The following is a 23,171-nucleotide window of genomic DNA, read 5'->3' as shown; positions in this document are numbered from 1 at the left end:
TAACGGACATGAAACAAAACACGGACAGCGTCTGGACAGGGGAAACAAAATTACATTAATGCTGACACAGGGATCAAGCTGAGGAACAGACCAATAGAGGGGCAATCAACAAAGTGAAGGAGTCTAGGTGAGTCCAATAAAGCGCTGATGCACATAACGATGGTGACAGGTGTGTGTAATGATGGGTTGCCTGGTGACCCAACGAGCGCCAGAGAGGGGGAGCGGGAGCAGGCGTGACAGTTGCCCTTTGAGGTGCACTATTTTGTTGTTTCTGAGGTTGCTTTGATATGTTTTGTCAAAGTGGGCATGGTGTGACTGGAAATGTCGCTCTAACTTTGCTTGTTTTAAACAATTGACTGCCTTCTGGCAAATAAGACAAAGTGAGCTAGTCCCATTATGCAGTACAAAAAAATACCTGTCTGTTCATTTCTCTTTCTGTGTTCTTCTTGAAACTACCATATCCTTCTCTTAGCCACCGGAGCCACGTTAGCTAGGTTAGCTACGTTAGCTAGCTGCATTTTCCCTCCGCCATTTCCTGGTCCTCCGGTGGTTGTTTGTTCATAGCTGTCACGTTGTTCTCCAGCTTGCCCCCCCTCATTTTCATTGTCAATAGATTTACGTTAAATTTTTACAATAAATCGATCCATGTCGACCAGACTGCAAATATTAGTTAGTAGCAAACTGATATGTGTCGGTTGCTGTAGCTGAGCAGTTGCGTTCTATTTCCGCAAACGTTCCATTATGACCTTCCTGTTTAACAGCTGCACTATACTGCCATCTGTCTGCCATCCAGGGAACAATCGATATATTCAATGAAATGATTCAGGTCTGCATTAAACACATTGAATTGAAATTGTATCGTTGTTATGTATTATGAATGGAAAATAGGAAAATCACTGCGAGCCACAAATGAAGGGCTCGCGGGCCGCTTGTGGCCTGGGGGCAGCACAACGAGTACCACTGACCTAGAGCAAGGGTGTCCAATGCAATTGCTTCCTTATAACTTGTGTATGAACACATATCTCAAATCCTGACCATTCTTTGTGAGGAAGAACCATATTGAGCTGCTGAATATGGGAGAATTGGTTAGATGACAAAATGTTTATTATAATGTCCATTACCCTACTCTCCCTTTCTCTCCAACCATTGCTTACACTTTGCAATTGTGAACCTCTTTTCTAAGACCGATCTTGTTGTCACCCATCTTTCCCTCTGCTGCTGCTCTCACTGTCCCCTGTTCATATGTTCAGTGGAATCCGAGCAATGGGTTGGAAATCCCCCACGCTCACCCCTTGCACTGTCGGGTTTCTGATGCCACTGCCATTCTGCCTCATGTCATGTCCTCTGGTCTAAAAAAACCATGACACTTCCAAAAAAAAAAAAACAACTGTCTCTGACCAACTCTACTCCAAATAACAAATAATAAAGAACAATGATAAAAACCATACGAATTAAGTCGCTGGATCAGATTTACTAAGCATTTGCACTGGTGCTAAATGTGCATTTGCTTTTTCCATGAAACATACACGATGGAACGAAAAGGTCAAATGAGGGTAAAGAGAAGGAATACGGCTTTCAAGTAAAGTCAAGTTTAAATGGTTTAGCTTTGTTTCTTTTACTTGTAACTAACAGGTGCAAATACTTGGTAACTCTGTCCCACTGTCTGTTTTTTTGTTTTTTTGTTCATTCCTGGCTTTACTCACTGAATTTGACTATCTGCATGATGTGGACTATTTTCAACTTGTTTTTTGAAGCATGAGCACCTTTTTATTCAGTAGTAACAAGAGCACTGTTGTTAGATTTCCATTCAAAATGGAATTACACACAGAATTTAAAATGCTGAAGTGATCTTTGATTTTAGCCTTCAAAGCATCAGCTTTTTCAAACATTGTGAAACAACATGTTTGCGATTTGAACTATCTTTATGGTATCTTTATCTTTATACTTTCCAGGTATTTTGATTTGATTCAACTTATAATTTTGTGAACATTTTTGTTCAGTGGATAACTTACTTCCAATATGGTCCTTGATGCAATTTCCAGTGTGGTACTTATTTAAAGAGACTGATAGAAGGCATGTAAAGTAGGCATATATGTGACGAAAGAGATACATTTATACATTTAAATACAAAATTAATTAGAATCGCCAAGTAGGACTTGCTGTACTGATGCAAACATCTTTGTCACACTTTTGGCAAGTTGAGATACACTGTAGGAGAGAGAATCGTCTCTGTGAATTGTGTGAGGAGATCCCTGGCAATTGCAGTAGTCCTGAAATGGATGGGATCAAGAGTTGTCCAATGTGCACGAGTGTTGCCCTGACGTGGAGGCTTTATTTAACCCGCGATGCAATTTGTGGTCAGCTCAGACAGACAGACTGCCATGCCATGCCATGGTCACCCTGTGTAGTCAGGAGCTATCTCAATAGAAACATGGGAATTGCAGTTCAGCTACAGATGCAGGTTTGTTATTCAACACTTCAGTCCTCGTTGTTGTGTTTGTAATACAAAACATGTATCTACTATTTACAGTCAACTGAACTCTTGCTGCACACTGAAACGAGAATCAAGAGCCAAGATAAAAAAAGGTGAACAGAAAAGGCTGTTGTGCTTTTTCACAGCAAAAATAATACTGATGATCTGGGATATCATATGAGGCAGACTTACACACACAGAGTGATCCTTTGAGTGATTCTGTCCAAATAGTCTAAGATGGCTTCCTTCCATTCCTTATCACTTTAACATCCAATGATCTAAATGAGTGAATGGTGCACTCACTACAATTTCCAAAATGCATATTGCCCAGAGTGTATTTATTTTTTTGTTGTTGTTGAGAGAGGGAGACAATCTATCCACTTCTTCAAATGTTTAGTTATACAAAGAGCGATAAGGCCGGTTTTAAAAAAAAGTGATTAGAGCACCTAGTCATGGGTTTCACAGCTTTACTGTGATTGAACCATGATTGTGTAAGTGCACTATAGTGGCTGGACATTTCAAAATAAGAAGAAGGCAATGATACCCTGTGTCATTATGGTGCTGTCAGATTTAGTTGAGATATAGTATAATGTTACAGGAGCTAGGTAGCTAAGATTTAATGAAGGGCACCAGATTAGCTATAATAGCTAGCTAGAAATGAATGTAGTAGCACACGGTTCAGCTCGCTAGCTGGCTTTCCACTACAGCCACACAGTTTAAAAGCGGGTATGTGTCGTGTCTACTGCTCCTCTCACTGCTTGGATATCCATGAATGTGAAGAGATAGCTAGCCTATTATCTGAGTCCGTGTAGAGCTAGAATATATCCAAGACCGTTTAGCGCTATCATAGCTAAAAGCCAACCTCTGCCTCACAAAGCCACATCATTGTCATATCTAAAGTCGATCTGATGACATCATAACGATGGTGAAGAGTTTTCCTACTAATTATTTCGACTAAATTGTCATTGCCACCCATTCAGAATGCCTGCGATCACTACACAGCTAGCACAGTGGATCTGGGCCTATTCCGGGCTGAGAGTTGGGGCACTCAGCTGAGAGTCAGACTGGCCGACGTCATGTGGCCCGAGTCTGGGCCACCTTCGGCAGTATTACTTATGGCTAGGATGCAGGGATTGAGCTCGGGCCGATTCCGGTGTGAGATATCTGGCCCAAACATATTAGATGCGGCTCGGGCCGATTCCGGTGAGGTTTATCTGGCCCAAATATATTACTTGGGGCTCGGGCCAATTGGGGCTACACTCTGGCAGATGATTACACGGGCTGCTTTATCTAATTAGCATTTCATTATTTATTTATTTTTCAATATTTTTCTCATTGTTTCTGTGATCAAGAAATCTTTTTTTGTGGATGGGTTTAATTTGTATGTACAGTATAATAGTAATATTTCAAAATCGTGTAATTTTGGATACATTTATTTAAATTTAAATCTGGCCACTTCTGGGGGGGATTCTGGTAAGATTCCGGCAAAGTAGGCTGAAAAACAAAAATGAAAAAAATATATATATATATTTCCCATTTATTTAACCAGGTAGGCATGTTGAGAACAAGTTCTTATTTACAACTGCGACCTGGCCAAGATAAAGCAAAACAGTGCAACACAAACAACACAGAGTTACACATGGGATAAACAAACGTACAGTCAATAACACAATAGAAAAGTCTATACACAGTGTGTGCAAATGTAGTAAGATTAGGGAGGTAAGGCAATAAATAGGCCATAGTGGCAAAATAATTAAAATTTAGCAATTAAACACTGGAGTGATAGATGTGCAGAAGATGAATGTGCAAGTAGAGATAATGGGGTGCAAAGGAGCAAAAAATTTATTACAATATGGGAATGAGGTAGTTGGGTGGGCTAATTACAGATGGCCTATGTACAGGTGCAATGATCAGTAAGCTGCTCTTACAGCTGATGCTTACAGTTAGTGAAGGAGATATAAGACTCCAGCTTCAGTGATTTTTGCAATTCGTTCCAGTCATTGGCAGCAGAGAACTGGAAGGAGGCGGCTAAAGAAAGAGATGGCTTTGGGGGTGACCAGTGAATTATACGTGCTGGAGCACGTGCTATGGGTGGGTGTTGCTATGGTGACCAGTGAGCTGAGATAAAGCGGGGCTTTACCTAGCAAAGACTTATAGATGACCTGGAGCCAGTGGGTTTGGCGACGAATATGAAGCGAGGGCCAGCCAACGAGAGCATACAGGTCATAGTGGTGGGTAGTATATGGGGCTTTGGACAAAATGGATGGCACTGTGATAGACTGCATCCAATTTGCTGAGTAGAGTGTTGGAGGCTATTTTGTAAATGACATTGCCGAAGTCAAGGATCGGCAGAATAGTAGGTTTTACAAGGGTATGTTTGGCGGCATGAGTGAAGGATGCTTTGTTGCGAAATAGTAAGCCGATTCTAGATTTAGTTTTGAATTGGAGATGCCTGTTGGTGCTAGGGGGCAGTATTTTCATTTTTGGAAAAAAAACGTTTCCGTTTTAAACGGGATATTTTGTCAGGAAAAGATGCTAGAATATAATTGACAGCTTTCGATGGAAAACACTCTAACGTTTCCAAAACTGTAAAGATATTGTCTGTGAGTATAACAGAACTGATGTTGCAGGCGAAAGCCTGAGAAAACCCAATACGGAAGTGCCCCAGGTTTTGAAAGCGCTGCGTTCCAATGACTCCCTAATTTGGCTGTGAATGTACCATCAACGAGCTTACACTTTCTACGTATTCCCCAAGGTGTCTACAGCATTGTGACATAGTTTTTCGCATTTCTGTTGAAGAATAGCCCTATGCGGCCACATTGAGTAAGTGGTCACATGGTGGCTCCGAGAGAGATTCTCGCGTAAAATACAGAGGTAGCCATTACTCCAATCGGTCCTACCGAAAAACTAATTGTCCCGACGGATATATTATCGAATAGATATTAGAAAAACACCTTGAGGATGGATTCTAAACAACGTTTGCCATGTTTCTGTCGATATTATGGAGCTAATTTGGAATATTTTTCAGCATTGTGGTGACCGCAATTTCCGGGCGATTTCTCAGCCAAACGTGAAGAACAAACGGAGCTGTTTCGCCTACAAAAATAATATTTTGGGAAAAAACGAACTTTGGCTATCGACCTGGGAGTCTCGTGAGTGAAAACATTCGAAGTTCATCAAAGGTAAACGATTTAATTTGATTGCTTTTCTGATTTCCGTGACAAGGTTGCTTGCTGCTAGCAAGGCATAATGCTATGCTAGGCTATGATAAACTTACACAAATGCTTGTGTAATGACAGGGTGATTAACAAAAGGCTAAGCTGTGTCTCAATATATTTTCTAGGGATATTTATGTCCGTTGTGTTATGCTAATTATTGTCAGGCGATGTTTCAAATCAAATCAAATCACATGTCACATACACATGGTTAGCAGATGTCAATGCGAGTGTAACGAAATGATTGTGCTTCTAGTTCCGACAATGCAGTAATAACCAACGAGTAATCTAGCTAACAATTCCAAAACTACTACCTTATACACACAAGTGTAAAGGGATAAAGAATATGTACATACAGATATATGAATGAGTGATGGTACAGAGCGGCATAGGCAAGATGCAGTAGATGGTATCGAGTACCGTATATACATCTGAGATGAGTATGTAAACAAAGTGGCATAGTTTAAAGTGGCTAGTGATACATGTATTACATAAAGATGCAGAAGATGATATAGAGTACAGTATATATGTATACATATGAGATAAATAATGTAGGGTGTGTAAACATTATATTAAGTAGCATTGTTTAAAGTGGCTAGTGATATATTTTACATCAATTCCCATCAATTCCCATTATTAAAGTGGCTGGAGTTGAGTCAGTGTGTTGGCAGCAGCCACTCAATGTTAGTGGTGGCTGTTTAACAGTCTGATGGCCTTGAGATAGAAGCTGTTTTTCAGTCTCTCGGTCCCAGCTTTGATGCACCTGTACTGACCTCGCCTTCTGGATGATAGCGGGGTGAACAGGCAGTGGCTCGGGTGGTTCTTGTCCTTGATGATCTTTATGGCCTTCCTGTGACATCGGGTGGTGTAGGTGTCCTGGAGGGCAGGTAGTTTGCCCCCGGTGATGCGATTACGCTACCACATGCGGGTTTGGGAATATCAAGAGGTTAATGTGAGTCTGGAAGGTTTACAGTCTGACCATAAGTCAGAACCGTCCAGAGTAGTGATGCTAGTCGGGCGGGCGGGTGCGGGCAGCGATCGTTTGAAGAGCATGCATTTAGTTTTACTTGCATTTAAGAGCAATTGGAGGCCACGGAAGGAGAGTTGTATGGCATTGAAGCTCGTCTGCAGGTTTGTTAACACAGTGTCCAAAGAAGGGCCCGAAGCATACAGAATGGTGTCGTCGGCGTAGAGGTGGATCAGAGAATCACCAGCAGCAAGAGCGACATCATTGATGTATACAGAGAAAAGAGTTGGCCCGAGAATTGAACCCTGTGGCACCCCCATAGAGACTGCCAGAGGTCCGGACAACAGGCCCTCCGATTTGACACACTGAACTCTATCTGAGAAGTAGTTGGTGAACCAAGCGAGGCAGTCATTTGAGAAACAAGGCTGTTGAGTCTGCAAATAAGAATGTGGTGATTGACAGAGTTGAAAGCCTTGGCCAGGTCGATGAAGACTGCTGCACAGTATTGTCTTGTATCGATGGCGGTTATGATATCGTTTAGGACCTTGAGCGTGGCTGAGGTGCACCCATGACGAGCTCGGAAACCAGATTGCATAGCGGAGAAGGTACGATGGGAGAGGCAGGGTAGGATAGATATAGGTCTGTAGACGGTTTGGGTCTAGAGTGTCTCCCCCTATGAAGAGGTGGACGACCGCGGCAGCTTTCCAGTCTTTAGGGATCTCAGACGATACGGAAGAGAGGTTGAACAGGGGTTAGGATAGGCCGATTCCTCATTGCTAGCTGGGTAGGCACGAGGCGAAGCCGACCTCTGTCTGAGCCAAGTGTTAAAAGGCCTTGTATTTGTGTGGTACTGGCCAGGTAACCGTCCTAACTCCCACCAATAAGCCAGTTTAGCTAAAATCATACTCCTGGGGCCTATAGGCTGACCACGGATATATACTGTACTGAGTGGGCATCTTCAGAATATAGTATCAACATGTTTTGAGAGGATGTGTGGGTTTGAAATAAAATGTGTCTCATTCCCTGGTCATTCAGATTTTAGTTTTGATAATAGAGACCTCTGAAAACCTCTTCCAGGGGGGTGGGTCTATTATTAGCTGTGATGTCTTCCAGTGTAATTGGAGACACTGTGGCCTATTAACATTACACAAATCTGAGGCCTGGCACATTCCATGGGTATAAATAACATGCGGTGCAGAGATGGTCATCTATGAGGGGGAAGGGGATAGTGAGAGAGAAGGGAGAGAGAGAGGCAGAGGGGTAAGGCACTACCAATGACTGATAGGACAGCTGTTGACTAGGCACAGTCAGGGCTGAGGACTGAAACACAGAGTTTCAAGTGAGGACAGTTTCAAGAGTTAAAGAGCAAGAAATCATTTGTTTACACCCATTTGATTGAAAAGCACATTGTAGCAGTAAAGACAGAGGAGGCTGTTGAAGCTGAGGGTGTCCTAAAATGTGTATACCATACAGGTGATATTTGAATCACATACTGTAATTGCTGTACGAAAATAAGAAACTCTCAAGTGTTGCATAATAATATCACAAGAGTATAAGCTGCAGTATAATCCAATTTTATTGAATGCTTGTTCCACACAAACAACTTGTACTGTAAAAGTTACTGCCTTAAAAAAATTTACCCGACGCCAGCAATGAAAGAAGCTGCAGTGCGAACAGGAGATCTTAGGCATGTTTGAAACAGTAATTCCTCTGATTGGGAGCAGGCTTTAGCCAGGGTAAAAACACTAGATCTGTATACCACTGAATACCTGGTATTACATCTGATGATCAAGACCAGTCAACCCATCCTACAAGACAAACATGGCCAAAAGACAGGCATATTTACGTATTTCCAAACAGCATCTATTACCCTTTTCATACTATCATCCAGACCTGAACAAAACTGTGTTTGCTCTGATATTTTCACACTTTGCTTTTCAACACGGTTCCAGCAACTATGGTGGATGCGTAACTAGGTCAGCCCAATACAGCTTGGTTTGGCTCAGCTCAGCTTGGCTCAGTAGTGTGATCATTGCGTGCTGATTCCTGGATGCATTGAATCTTTGGTCTATCAGTCATATAGCTGATTTTCATACAACTAAAGGGTGTCACTGATTTAATAATGAGCACATACCCTACAAATGATTGTACACACATGCATATCCGTATGTAAGGCTCTATGTAAGACTGAGAGCTAGATTCAATCACACTGCCACTGTATGTTTATAATATCGTAGATTAAACATACATCCAGGTAGCCTGGAAATGTAAAATTAGACTGAAACGCTAACATGATAAAGTTTATCCTGAAAATGTGGAAAGATATGCAGGAAATAAGCTCTCACAGTCTCACTGCAGAATTAGACATTCATCCATTTTCTTTAAATGTCAAATTTCGAACTTGCTCCAAACGTCAAATTCCAAAGGGTTTTTGTTGCTTCTGCTGCTCTGTTTTTTAAATATTTGTATTTAATTTCACCTTATTTAACCAGGTAGGCTAGATGAGAACAAGTTCTCATTTACAACTGCGACCTGGCCAAGATAAAGCAAAGCAGTGCGACACAAACAACAACACAGAGTTACACATGGAATAAACAAGCGTACAATAGAAAAAAAAGAAAGTCTATATACAGTGTGTGCAAATGGCATAAGGAGGTAAGGCAATAAATAGCCCATAGTAGAAAAGTAATTACAATTTAGCAAAATTACACTGGAGTGATAGATGAGCAGATGGTGATGTGCAAGTAGAAATGCTGGTGGGCAAAAGAGCAGAAAAGTAAATAAAACAGTATGGGGAGGTACTCTGAACTCTGTCTGAGATGTAGTTGTATCGTTCCATATCTCCAAACGTCAAATTTCTAAATTAAGGGTTAAATTTAGGAACTCATTCAAAATGGTTAAGGTAAGTGTGATGGTTTGGGATAGGGTTAAAATAAATAAAAAACTGTCCACAAATGGGATTGAATACACAACCTTCTAATCCAGAGTCACACATCTACCACCCTAGTCCACAACACCCTAGCAAAACCCAAGCCTAACTTGCCCCTAGTGGACAGTTTTGAAGGCTTTTCCCGACTTCCTCAGGATATCCAATTTGGTCAATCTCGAACATCCTGCTGATCCAGGACCCAAGAACACCAAACAAGACAGAGCCATGCTATAATACATTATATTACATAATTCTATTTGAGATTATGGAAGTTTAAGACTTATTAGACTATTACTTTATTAACCTGATGCAGTTTACAAACACAACCCTAAAGCAACATGTCATATATATAGGCTGCCATACTTCTATGCAGTGATTTTGGATATCCTATCACTCCTGCAGCCACAAAACAGGCCTCAGGATTCAGTCATCAGGACAAAACAAGGTAACCCAGGAGGATAAAGCACTCTAACCTCTATAAAACTGTTGGTAACACTTAACTTGAAGCATGAATTTATAATTCTTTATGATGTGTTGTAAGCATATATGACACAATGCTTTCCTCATTTCAACAGACTCAAAATGGCTGGTTAGTCAGGATCATCATAAATGATAACACAACATTATAAGGGGGGCATATAGTCATAAAATGCATTATAACTACATCATAATACATTATACTTGCAGGATGTATGTCAAGTGTTACCCAACTCTTCCCTATGATCCACCATTACAAATGTACAGCCTGTTGGACAAGTTGTCCATTATCACATTGCCACTGTGTCTTTGTTGGTCTTCACTATTAATCCCTCTTTAGCTCTGCACAAACATAGCTACAAATCAAATCACGCATTATGACTGGTTAAATTAAATGATTCATTATGCTATTTATGTGAACCCTTCAACTTTCCACAAGCTTTGAGCATTGAGAGATTCAATAGGTAAACTGTCATGTCATGACAATGTGGAGATAATGTAAACGGCTTAAGTTTTTCTAAATAATCTCAAACCTTATTTGCTCACATATTCTTGGATCAATACTTAAGTATGAATGGCTTGAAACACCTGGGAGTATTAATTGGGGGCATGTATGGGGGGACGCCAAATTCATGGCCCCAAAACATCCTTGATTGTGCCAGAACTGAGTAGAAAAACACATTGATAAGAGGACAAGGACTTTTAACACAAAACAATAGCATAAGTGACCTGTCTACATTACCTTCCCCCAGGTCCAGGACGGCGAGCACGGCGCTACTCCGCACCTCCCCAAGATGGTTGTTGGCAATGCAGGTGTAAAGGCCGGCGTCACTGGGCTTGCAGTCCCTGATCCAGAGGCCCCCGTATTCCTGATTATCCATATTCAGCAGGTCATCATTGTGGTACCAGTAGAGCGAGGGCTGCGGGTCTCCTGCCACCGCCACTTTCAGGCGGATGTCGCAGCCAGTACCCACAGCGGCGTTCCTCATTTTGCGTACAAACACAGGAGGGGTCTGGGTGGGAAACGCGGAGGCCCCCGAGTCGGGGACCGTCTGATCGGGGTTAGGATTGGCTTTGGCCCGCTTTGGCAGGAAGATGGGGCTAGGGACGTTGCGCACCCGCTCATCTGCTCCCTTCTTCAGGGTCATCTGCACCTCTGCCTTTTTCATTGTCACAGTGATGCCGTCTTATAATAGCATTAGTTGCGTATTCAAAATGGGTCCCAATGTTTACTGGACGCTTTTTCTCAATTTCTTGTAGATGGTGGACGTAGAGAGATTCAAGAGAAGATTAAAAGTAAGTTTCCCATCTAGACTTGATCATTTTGATTATTATAACTATTGTTTAGCCTTTCAAATGTAACACTAACTTTTAAAGTGGTTTGAATGGGCTCATGTATTGCTAAGAATATCCCTGTAACTTATGCTATCAAAGTTCTAAAGCAAATAAACTTAATTACATTGGATTAGATTACCTTCAAAGTGCCCAAGCCAAAAAAAAAAAATTGTGACGGCTTTGGAAGTCCAATTGGGAAAATTAGGCACATACAGTCTGTGCACGTTCTCCTGCCTGGCGGTATTTTTAGGGCAAGACCCACAGGATCATGTTGCATTAACAGCTCCCAGTCTTGCCTTCTAGAAGTTGATGGCCTCTGCCTTTCACCTTCCTTTCCCCTGGCTGGTTTCTCTTGCTTCTCAACCCTCTTGAGCCGGTCCTTGGCTTGAACTCGTTTAGCGTGAGTCAAAGAAAACGTGCACTGAACTCTTGTAAATCTGTAAACTTCCCAGTTTGACCCTTAGGATTGGCTGACAAGCTCACTTTGTTTCCAATTCAGTATGCACCAGGCTCAGTCACATCAAATGTACACAGTCTGTCCCCGCTCTTGTCCCAAAAGAGCTAAGCTTTCTCACTCATGATCTCCCGCAACCTCTGCCAGGCAGGTCCTTAGGGGAAGAGACAGCCACACAACCAGAAGGCATCAGAATGACAGCTGCATGCTGATATGTCTGCCCTGTCCCCCTTAGCTCCTGCCCCCTTGTCATTTTTAACCAATCGTGTGGTCTCCAGTGCATGTGGGATGGTGCCACAGTGAGCAGGGAGATTTGATTTGATTTGTAGGTCAAACGCAGAAGCTCACAAGTAACTTCACAAAATGTATTCAGGAGGGCCAAAACATAACATTATGATTATTACTACCATTCACTAAAGGAGGGAAACGAGGTACAACACGACTATGGTGTAGTCGCACCCCACAAACTCGATTGAAAAACTAAAATCAAGCCTGACAAGGCCAATGAAATCAGCACCTTGCTGGAAGCCCGGCCTTCCACAGGTGATAAACGTGAAGCTCAGATTTATTCCTTCAATTAAATACTGCTCTTCACCGAGCCCAGGAATAGACGGTGCGGGGCCAAACTGGTGTTGTACCTTATTTCCCTGCTTCAGGGAACAGTAGCTATAGTCATAATGTTACGTTCCCTTTCAGTTAGTACTCTTGGTACAACACTACTATGGGGAAATGAAATCAAGCCCAAAGCTGAGCCCAGCGAATACTAAATGAAACGGTCCACTGCAGACCTCCAAGACCTTGACCCCGCAAGAAGCGGTATTCTGGGAATTGCGCACACTGCATGCTGCCTAGTGACCTTCCCCTGTCCCAGCTGTAAGCACACTGAAGCCCAACCCGCCACAACACAAATTTCCCCTAAAGTCAACCCTTTAAATAACGGCCAAGACTCTGCCAGACCCCAGTGGAGTGGGCAGGTACACTGCTAGGTAACCCTTGTCCCTTGCTGCTATATGCCAGGGAGATAGTCTCCGCAATCCAGTGGGAGATGCTCTGCCTAGAGAGCACCCAGTCGCGAGCTTCATAAGTAAAACAGACAAAAATCTGCTGGATTAGCAAAACAGATAAAAAGCTAGTCACAGAACTGGATATGCCCGGTCCGCTCAATGTACATGCGTAAAGCTTGGAACGGGCAAAAGCAAAAGGAGGAGTTGAAAAGGGAAATATCAACAACAACAAAAAGCTTAAGACCTGTAGGACATAGCCATGACTTTTCGGGTGAAGGTCGCATTTTGGACGCAACATCACACAGGGCGAACTGAGTACAGGAAGGGTGTTAAACGTGGAGGTCCCCAACACGCATATCAGAGGTCAAAGCCATGAGCAGGTAGTTATTGTAGGAGAGGAAACTCAGATCCGCAGCCTCCTGTGGTTCAAAGGGGTCACACACAGAGCACCCAAAACCAAAGCTAAATCCCGAGTGGCTGCAATAGGTTTAGAGACTGGTCTGAGCCAGTGCACACCCTTTGAGGAACTGCACCACTGGCGGAAGAGCCCCTGGAGTGGCACCATCAATTCACACATGACATTCTGAAATAGCCGCCATGTACAGGCAATTTTGAAAGTATTCAGACCCCTTGACTTTTTCCACATTTTGTTACGTTACAGCATTATTCGGATAAAAAAGAAAAAGTTCCCTCATCAATGTACACACAATACCCCATAAGGACAAAGCAAAAACTGGTTTAAAAAAAATATAGCACATTTAAATAAGTATTCAGACCCTTTACTCAGTACTTTGTTGAAGCACCTGTGTCAGCGTTTACAGTCTCGAGTCTTCTTGGGTATGACGCTACAAGCTTGGTAGACATGTATTTGGAGAGTTTCTACCATTCTTCCCTGCAGATCCCCACAAGCTCTGTCAGGTTGGATGGGGAGCGTCACTGCACAGCTTTTTTCAGGTCTCACCAGAGATGTTTGATTGGGTTCAAGTCCGGGCTCTGGCTGGGCCACTCCAGGACATTAGAGATTTGTACAGAAGCCACTACTGCGTTGTCTTGGGTGTGTGTTTAGGGTTGTTGTCCTCTGGACAGGTTTTCATCAAGAATCTCTCTGTACTTTGCTCCATTCATCTTTCCCTTGATCCTGACTAATCTCCCAGTCCCTGCCACTGAAAAACAGCTCCACAGCATGATGCCGCCACCACCATGCTTCACCGTAGGGATGGTGCCAGGTTTCCTCCAGACGTGACGCTTGGCATTCAGGGCAAAGAGTTCAATCTTGGTTTCATCAGACCAGAGAATCTTGATTCTCAAGGTCTGAGAGTCCTTTAGTTGCCTTTTGGAAAACTTCAAGCGGGGTGTCATATGCCTTTTACTGATGAGTGGCTTCCATCTGGCCTCTCTACCATAAAGGCCTGATTGGTGGGGTGCTGCAGAGATGGTTTTCCTTATGGAAGGTTCTCCCATCTAAACAGAGGAACTCTGGAGCTCTGTCAGAGTGACCATCGGGTTCTTGCTCACCTCGCTGACCAAGGCCCTTCTTCCCCAATTGCTCAGTTTGGCCGAGCAGCTAACTGGTTCCAAACTTCTTCCATTGAAGAATGATGGAGGCCACTGTGTTTCTTGGGTACCTTCAATGCTGCAGAGGTTTTTTGGTACTCTTCCCCAGATCTGTGCCTCAACACAATCCTGTCTCACAGCTCTATGGACAATTTCGCTGACCTCATGGCTTGGTTTTTGTTCTTACATGCACTGTCAACTGTGGGACCTTATATAGACAGGTGCGTGAATTTCCAAATCTTGTCCAATCAATTGAATATGCCACAGGTGGACTCCAATCCAGTTCTAGAAAACATCCCAATGGTGATTAATGTAAACAGGATGCACCTGAGTTCAATTTCGAGTCTCGTAGCAAATGTGTCTGAATAGTTATGTAAATAAGGTATATACAGTTGAAGTCGGAAGTTTACATACACTTAGGTTGGAGTCATTAAAACTCGTTTTTCAACCACTCCACAAATGTCTTGTTAACAAACTATAGTTTTGGCAAGTCGGTTAGGACATATACTTTATGCATGACACAAGTCCTTTTTTCCAACAATTGTTTACAGACAGATTATTTTGCTTATAATTCACTGTACCACAATTCCAGTGGGTCAAATGTTAACATACACTAGGTTGACTGTGCCTTTAAACAGCTTGGAAGTTTCCAGAAAATGATGTCATGGCTTTAGAAGCTTCTGATAGGCTAATTGACATAATTTGAGTCAATTGGAGGTGTACCTGTGGATGTATTTCAATCTTCAAACTCAGTGTCTCTTTGCTTGACATCATGGGAAAATCAAAAGAAATCAGCCAAGACCTCAGAAAAAAAATTGTAGACCTCCAAATGTCTGGTTCATCCTTGGGAGCAATTTCCAAACACCCGAATGTACCACGTTCATCTGTACAAACAATAGTATGCAAGTATAATCACCATGGGACCACTTAGCAGTCATACCGCTCAGGAAGGAGACGCGTTCTCTCTCCTAGAGATGATCCCAACCATGATACACCATCCCAATCATGATGGGAGTGGCAGCATCATTTTGTGGGGGTGCTTTGCTGCAGGAGGAACTGGTGCACTTCACAAAATAGATGGCATCATGAAGTAGGAAAATTATGTGGATATATTGAAGCAACATTTCAAGACATCAGTCAGGACTTTATGTCAGGAAGTGTGAAAAATCGAGTTTAATTGTATTTGGATGAGGTGTATGTAAACTTCCGACTTCAAATGTATATGTTTCTTTTTTTAAATAAATGTGCAAATATTTTTTTTAGAATAAGGCTGTAATGTAAATAAAGTGGAAAGAGTCAAGGGGTCTGAATACTTTCCAAATGCACTGTATGCTTTTTAAACGTGAAATCCATTGCAATCAGTGCATCCGTTCCCAACAGAGCACTCGGGTCCCTCATTGAGAGAAACAGAGGATAAAGAGTGCTTCCTCGTGACTCGTGAAGGTCTATGTTGGCCATGCCGAACATTTCCCATCTGGGAGAACAGCTAGGGGTGTGGCCACCACTCCTAAGAGAGAGAGCAACCCTGGATAGAAGATCTGCACCTGAGTTGAGGCAACCAGGTACATGCGTCACCCTAACCGAGAGTATCTGTGCACTGCTCCTTAGCACCAAGGTTAGAAGGGAGAGAGACTGAGTCCCCCACCTTCTGTTGATGTATGCCACCACCATCGTAAATATTGCCCAGCACAAGCCAGTCCAACAAAGGTGGGAGGAAGCACCTGAGTGACAGGTAGACCGTTTGGAACTCCAGGCTCCACGCCGCTGTCCATAACCCCACCCCCACCCTCTGGGGGATGCATTTGTCGTGATCACCCTGCAGAATAAAACTGAACTCATTAGAGTCCCCTGACAATAACAGTTGGTCCGCCACCGTAGCCCGGCAGGGACGCCAGAAGCAAGCGGTTAGGCTGGGAGATGCGTCTAGGTGAGCGACTAGCACCTAGCACTGAAAAGGCTGCAACAACAATAGCCCCAGGGGAGCGGCTTCTATCACAGAAGCCATCATCCCCAGTAGGCGTAGGCACTGGCGGAAACGCACTGCGTGAAACAGCCGAAATTGGTCTTATCAGAGCCAAAACCTGGACACCCCCTGTGTGGATAGAAAAATGTGATTTGCGAGTGAGTCTCGCTCGAGACCCCGAAATGGAAGACACCTATTTTTCTGGTTTGGGACACCAGCATGTGCAGTATGTGTGTAAAACTTTTTGCCTACAGCCAGTCAATTGTAATAGCCGGTGGTGGCTCATGAGCATTCTGAATTAATAGACTCTGAGGTGCTTGCTGAAGACACAAGTCTAGAAGGGGAAGAAAGTTCAGACCACTTTTCGGAACCAGGAAATACTGGCTGTACCAGCGGTCCTGGATCTGACATAGAAACCACTCGGATTGCTGGCGTCTGGAGACGCCAAAACAGGCACTGAGGCCTCGGGAGCAGTCAAAGTGATGACGACACAAAATAAAAAAAAAATTGGAGCCTGTACCCAGACATAACATTTTGTATGATGCAGAGCAACACTGCGCATGCACGCCATTGATTGGAGCAGACAGCAGCATCCCGTTAGGTGCCATCTGAAGGGGTGGGACGCCACCTTGTGGACTGGGAGAGATTGGTTATTTTTCCCTTTCCACCAGTCTCGACCACCATGTGTCTGAATGACACTTCTTTTTTTTCATTGAACCCATATGTGGGAGACGCAACAATTATTGTACCCTTGAACATTGTGGATCTTTGGGTACTCACAACTGTGTTTATGTACCAAGGTTTGCCTGAAGCCCGGTCTACTCTGGATTCGGGGGCTCTGGCAATCAGTGACGTAATCCAATTGGCAATGCCACTTTGGGGGTACTTCTGTCACAATGAGACTCACTCGGTTTAGGCAGCAAGACGAGTACTGGTAAGCGGCTGGCACCCAGTGCTGGACCCTACACATAAAAAATGGACCCAGGGAAAAAACGCTACGAAGGCTATGAAGCTTATCAAAGCCACCAGTCATAGGTATCGGTGCCATAGGACCTTGTAAACAAGCTGAAAAAGACAGCTCTGAAAAGCTACACTCAGCGAACAACAAACGTTGTCACAACTCTAAAGAACATTCCCTGAAGAATCTCATTAGATAATTAACTAACGTTTTCATAGGAATGTTCCCGTTCCAAGAAGCTGTCATCAAGGCAAAGGGTGGCTATTTGAAGAATCTCAAATGTAAAGTATTTTTGATTTTACACTTTTTTGGTTGCTACATGATTACATATCTGTTATTTAATCATTTGGGTGTCATCACTATTTTTCTACAATGTAGAAAATAGTGAAAATAAAGAAAAACCCTTGAATGAGTAGGTGCTCTAAAACTTTTGACTGGTAGTTTATGTTCTAGACACATTTCATGGGAATGTTGCAGGAACATTTACAGTGCCTTGCGAAAGTATTCGGCCCCCTTGAACTTTGCGACATTTTGCCACATTTCAGGCTTCAAACATAAAGATATAAAACTGTATTTTTTTGTGAAGAATCAACAACAAGTGGGACACAATCATGAAGTGGAACGACATTTATTGGATATTTCAAACTTTTTTAACAAATCAAAAACTGAAAAATTGGGCGTGCAAAATTATTCAGCCCCTTTACTTTCAGTGCAGCAAACTCTCTCCAGAAGTTCAGTGAGGATCTCTGAATGATCCAATGTTGACCTAAATGACTAATGATGATAAATACAATCCACCTGTGTGTAATCAAGTCTCCGTATAAATGCACCTGCACTGTGATAGTCTCAGAGGTCCGTTAAAAGCGCAGAGAGCATCATGAAGAACAAGGAACACACCAGGCAGGTCCGAGATACTGTTGTGAAGAAGTTTAAAGCCGGATTTGGATACAAAAAGATTTCCCAAGCTTTAAACATCCCAAGGAGCACTGTGCAAGCAATAATATTGAAATGGAAGGAGTATCAGACCACTGCAAATCTACCAAGACCTGGCCGTCCCTCTAAACTTTCAGCTCATACAAGGAGAAGACTGATCAGAGATGCAGCCAAGAGGCCCATGATCACTCTGGATGAACTGCAGAGATCTACAGCTGAGGTGGGAGACTCTGTTCATAGGACAACAATCAGTCGTATATTGCACAAATCTGGCCTTTATGGAAGAGTGGCAAGAAGAAAGCCATTTCTTAAAGATATCCATAAAAAGTGTTGTTTAAAGTTTGCCACAAGCCACCTGGGAGACACACCAAACATGTGGAAGCAGGTGCTCTGGTCAGATGAAACCAAAATTGAACTTTTTGGCAACAATGCAAAACGTTATGTTTGGCGTAAAAGCAACACAGCTGAACACACACCATCCCCACTGTCAAACATGGTGGTGGCAGCATCATGGTTTGGGCCTGCTTTTCTTCAGCAGGGACAGGGAAGATGGTTCAAATTGATGGGAAGATGGATGGAGCCAAATACAGGACCATTCTGGAAGAAAACCTGATGGAGTCTGCAAAAGACCTGAGACTGGGACGGAGATTTGTCTTCCAACAAGACAATGATCCAAAACATAAAGCAAAATCTACAATGGAATGGTTCAAAAATAAACATATCCAGGTGTTAGAATGGCCAAGTCAAAGTCCAGACCTGAATCCAATCGAGAATCTGTGGAAAGAACTGAAAACTGCTGTTCACAAATGCTCTCCATCCAACCTCACTGAGCTCGAGCTGTTTTGCAAGGAGGAATGGGAAAAAATGTCAGTCTCTCGATGTGCAAAACTGATAGAGACATACCCCAAGCGACTTACAGCTGTAATCGCAGCAAAAGGTGGCGCTACAAAGTATTAACTTAAGGGGGCTGAATAATTTTGCACGCACAATTTTTCAGTTTTTGATTTGTTAAAAAAGTTTGAAATATCCAATAAATGTCGTTCCACTTCATGATTGTGTCCCACTTGTTGTTGATTCTTCACAAAAGAATACAGTTTTATATCTTTATGTTTGAAGCCTGAAATGTGGCAAAAGGTTGCAAAGTTCAAGGGGGCCGAATACTTTCGCAAGGCACTGTATGTACCCCCCCCCAAAAACAAATCATTATACATCACATCTTGTTACTGTTGCCAAGCCAGGCCCTGGTTGATAAACCACTGATCCATTCATAGCTCTTTGTCTGTTAGTAAGGTTAGAGATCAGACCCTGGTTTGATTCCGGGCTGTATCACACGCACAATTTGCCCAGCGTCTTCCGGGTTAGGGGAGGGTTTTACCGAGGTAGGCCGTCATTTTAAATAGAAATTTGTTCTGAACTGACTTGCCTAGTTAAATTAATGTAAAAAATTAAAATAACAAGAGATACTGATACAGTATTTTCAATGTGGATGTTTGACACATGATTACATTGTGCATGTCCATTTATACAGTAATTATCATTCAACATATCCTCAGCGGGATTAGATCTCTCAACCTTTTGGCTCACAGTACTCTGCTCTTCCCCGGGGTCCAGTCGTGAATAGCTGTAATGGAAATTTTGGTGACCTTATTTGACCTGATCTTCTGCTTTTAAGACACGGTTCGATTCCTCCTTCTGGCACTGCTTGATTGAGTAAATAAAACACTAAACAATCACAATACAGTAACTATTGGTCACTATGTATTATTATTATTATTATATGTGTTAATTATAGAATTGTGTCAGTTATTAATGATAAACCTTTAAACTGCACTCTTCCTCCCATCCCTCCCTCTCCCCATCCCTCTATTTTTCAGCTCAATGAAAAAACCCACACACAGTCCAAGGGTTGCAGGTCTGCCAACTTCCTTCTGGTCCCACATTGTGTTCAGAGAAATATCCAATAAACCAAAGACATTGCTTTAACTGTGAATGTACTTTATTGCAGAATTTTCCTCAAATAAAATGGAGCATACATAAAATAAACAAGTTTTTACAATTGATTTACATTGGGTCTAATATGTGTGTGAGAGGGAGACTTGTATTTCAACTCAGAAAAAAACATTAAGCCATAGTCTTTTACAATATTATCAATCACACTTTGATTTGATAGATATTTCGAATAATATGTAGATATTAAGAATGGATATGAAGGAGTAGATATCTCCAATCGTAAAATAAAATGGAGCAAACATTAAATAAGCAAGTAATTACAACTTATTTACATTGTGGATAATGTGTGTGAGTCTTGATAAGCCCAGAGTATGCACTTCTGGGTGAGGCTGTCAGATAGTGGTGGAGTGCATGGTAGATCTGAAAGAGAAATGCACAAAGTGACTAAGTTTTCAGCTCAACAACATGTCTGTGTGTGCATCTGTTGGTGTGAGTGAGCATATGCACACAAATGTAAGGGAGGAATAAGAATATGTACATATAAATATATGGATAAGCGATGGCCATGCGACGTAAGCAAGATGCTTTTGATGGTATAGAGCAGTATATACATATGAGATGAGTGACATAGGATATGTAAACACTATTAAAGTGGCGTTATTTAAAGTGACTAATGATAGGCATTGGCAAGATGCAGTAGATGGTATATAACAGTATATACACATGAGATAAATAATGTAGGATATGTGAACTTTATTAAAGTGGCGATATTTAAGGTGACTACTGATACCTTTATTAAGTCCATTTATTAAAGTGGTCAGAGATTTGAGTCTGTATGTTGACAGCAGCCTCTCTATGTTGGTGATGGCTGTTTAACAGTCCGATGGCCTTGAGATAGAAGCTGTTTTTCAGTCTCTCGGTCCCAGCTTTGAGGCACCTGTACTGACCTCGCCTTCTGGATGAGGGAGGGTGAACAGGGTGAACAGGGTGAACAGGCAGTGGCTCGGGTGGTTGATGTCCTTGATGATCTTTTTGGCCTTCCTGTGTCATCGGGTGCTGTAGGTGTGATGGAGTGCAGGTAGTTTGTCCCCGGTGATGCGTCGTGCAGACCGCACCACCCTCTGGAGAGCCTTGCGGTTGATGGCGGTGCAGTTGCCGTACCAGTCTGTGATACAGCCCTACAGGATGCTCTCGATTGTGCATCTGTAAAAGTTTGTCAGGGTTTTGGGTGACAAGCCAAAATTCTTCAGCCATTTGAGGTTGAAGACGTGCTGTTTCGCCTTCTTCACCACACTGTCTGTGGGTGGACCATTTCAGTTTTTCTGTGATGTGTACGCCGAGGAATTTAAAACTTTCCACCTTCTCCACTGCTGTCCCTTCGATGTGGATGGGGGATGCTCCCTCTGCTGTTCGCTGAAGTCTACGATCATCTCCTTTGTTTTGCTGACGTTGAGTGAGAGGTTGTTTTCCTGAAATCACACTCTGAGTGCCCTCACCTCCTCCCTGTAGGCTGTCTCGTCGTTGTTGGTAATCAAGCCCACTACTGTTGAGTCGTCTACAAACTTGATGATTGAGTTGGTGGCGTGCATGGCCAAGCAGTCGTGGGTGAACAGGGTGTACAGGAGGGGGCTGAGCACACACTCTTGTGGGGCCCTAGTGTTGAGGATCAGCAAAGTGGAAATGTTGTTTTCTACCTTCACCACCTGGGGGCAGCCTGTCAGAAAGTCCAGGACCCAATTGCACAGGGCGGGGTTGAGACTCAGGGCCTCCAGCTTGATGATGAGCTTGGAGGGTACTATGGTGTTGAATGCTGAGTTGTAGTCAATGAACAGCATTCTTACATAGGTATTCCTCTTGTCCAGATGGGATAGGGCAGTGTGCAGTGGGATGCGATTACATCGTCTGTGGACCTGTCGGTGCGGTATGGAAACTGAAGTGGGTCTAGGGTGGCCGGAAAGGTGGAGGTGATATGATCCCTGACAAGTCTCTCAAAGCACTTCATGATGACAGAAGTGAATGCTACAGGGCTTTAGTCATTTAGTTCAGTTATCTTTGCCCTCTTTATAAATTATATTTCTGTATAGATGAATAAAAAAATCATCCTTTAACTAGTTAAATCATTTTTCTTATTGATTGCATAGTTACAATGTGTAACCACTGTGTAACCACACATTTTTATACATTTATTTTTAACCAGGTAGGCCATTCGAGAACACATTCTCATTTACACCTGCGACCTGGCCAAGATAAAGCAAAGAAGTGTGACACAAACAACAACACAGAGTTACACATGGGATAAACAAACAAACAGTCAATAACAACAAAAGAAAAGTATATGTGCAGTGTGTGCAAATGTAGTAAGATTAGGGAGGTAAGGCAATAAATAGGCCATAGAGGTAAAATAATTACATTTCAGCATTAACACTGGAGTGCTAGATGTGCAGATGATGATTTGCAAGTGGCTTCAAAGACATGCAGACACAGCATCATTCAAAGACTGAAATGTGATACTCCTGGTATTGGATATGACTGAAAAATAATCTCACAGGCATTCATACCTGAACTGCAACTTTATTTGCCAAGGTAGAGTACATGATCAGTGAATATATGAAATGTACAGGCTACAATGTGGGAATCTCATGCATGGTAATAACTACATGTGTATACAACTTGCATCCTTGGCACAAAGTCATTATATTCTACTCAATCTGTAGGCTTCATTAATGGCATTCAGACTGTTTTGAAGTTAATACAACTGGTTATGATAGCTGAGGTTCATAGCTAGGTTCTGAACTAAGATGTATATTAAACGTTTAATGGTTCATACACAGACCGGCTACATACCTAGCTACACATCCATAGGCATACAGGTATTTTTATCCCACACTGCACAATAAGCAATAACATAGTTAGTTAGCTACGTTACTTCAGCTGCATTGCATGGCAAATATTATCAAGG

The 23,171-nt window shown here is 42.6% G+C and overlaps 1 protein-coding gene and 1 long non-coding RNA gene across 2 annotated transcripts in view; one reads left to right on the top strand and one right to left on the bottom strand.

Moving 5' to 3' along the window:
* spegb (striated muscle enriched protein kinase b) overlaps positions 1-11,230 on the bottom strand; it is a 128,963-nt gene extending 117,733 nt beyond the window's left edge. The window contains exon 1 of the mRNA XM_021596902.3: positions 10,804-11,230. Within this exon, the coding sequence (XP_021452577.2) occupies positions 10,804-11,230 (427 nt within the window). The remainder of the gene's footprint in view (positions 1-10,803) is intronic.
* A 28-nt stretch (positions 11,231-11,258) lies between these two features.
* Positions 11,259-20,318, top strand: LOC149984590 (uncharacterized). Its single transcript, XR_016494693.1, has 2 exons — positions 11,259-11,357; positions 20,137-20,318. It is a non-coding gene; the product is annotated as an uncharacterized LOC149984590 (long non-coding RNA).
* Positions 20,319-23,171: the final 2,853 nt, after the last annotated feature.

This window comes from Oncorhynchus mykiss, chromosome 3, assembly GCF_057628025.1.
Source record: "Oncorhynchus mykiss isolate SJ-2025 chromosome 3, ASM5762802v1, whole genome shotgun sequence".
NCBI classification, from domain to species: domain Eukaryota; kingdom Metazoa; phylum Chordata; class Actinopteri; order Salmoniformes; family Salmonidae; genus Oncorhynchus; species Oncorhynchus mykiss.
Note: the sequence above shows the minus strand (reverse complement) of the source record. Positions and strands in the feature narration are given on the sequence as shown.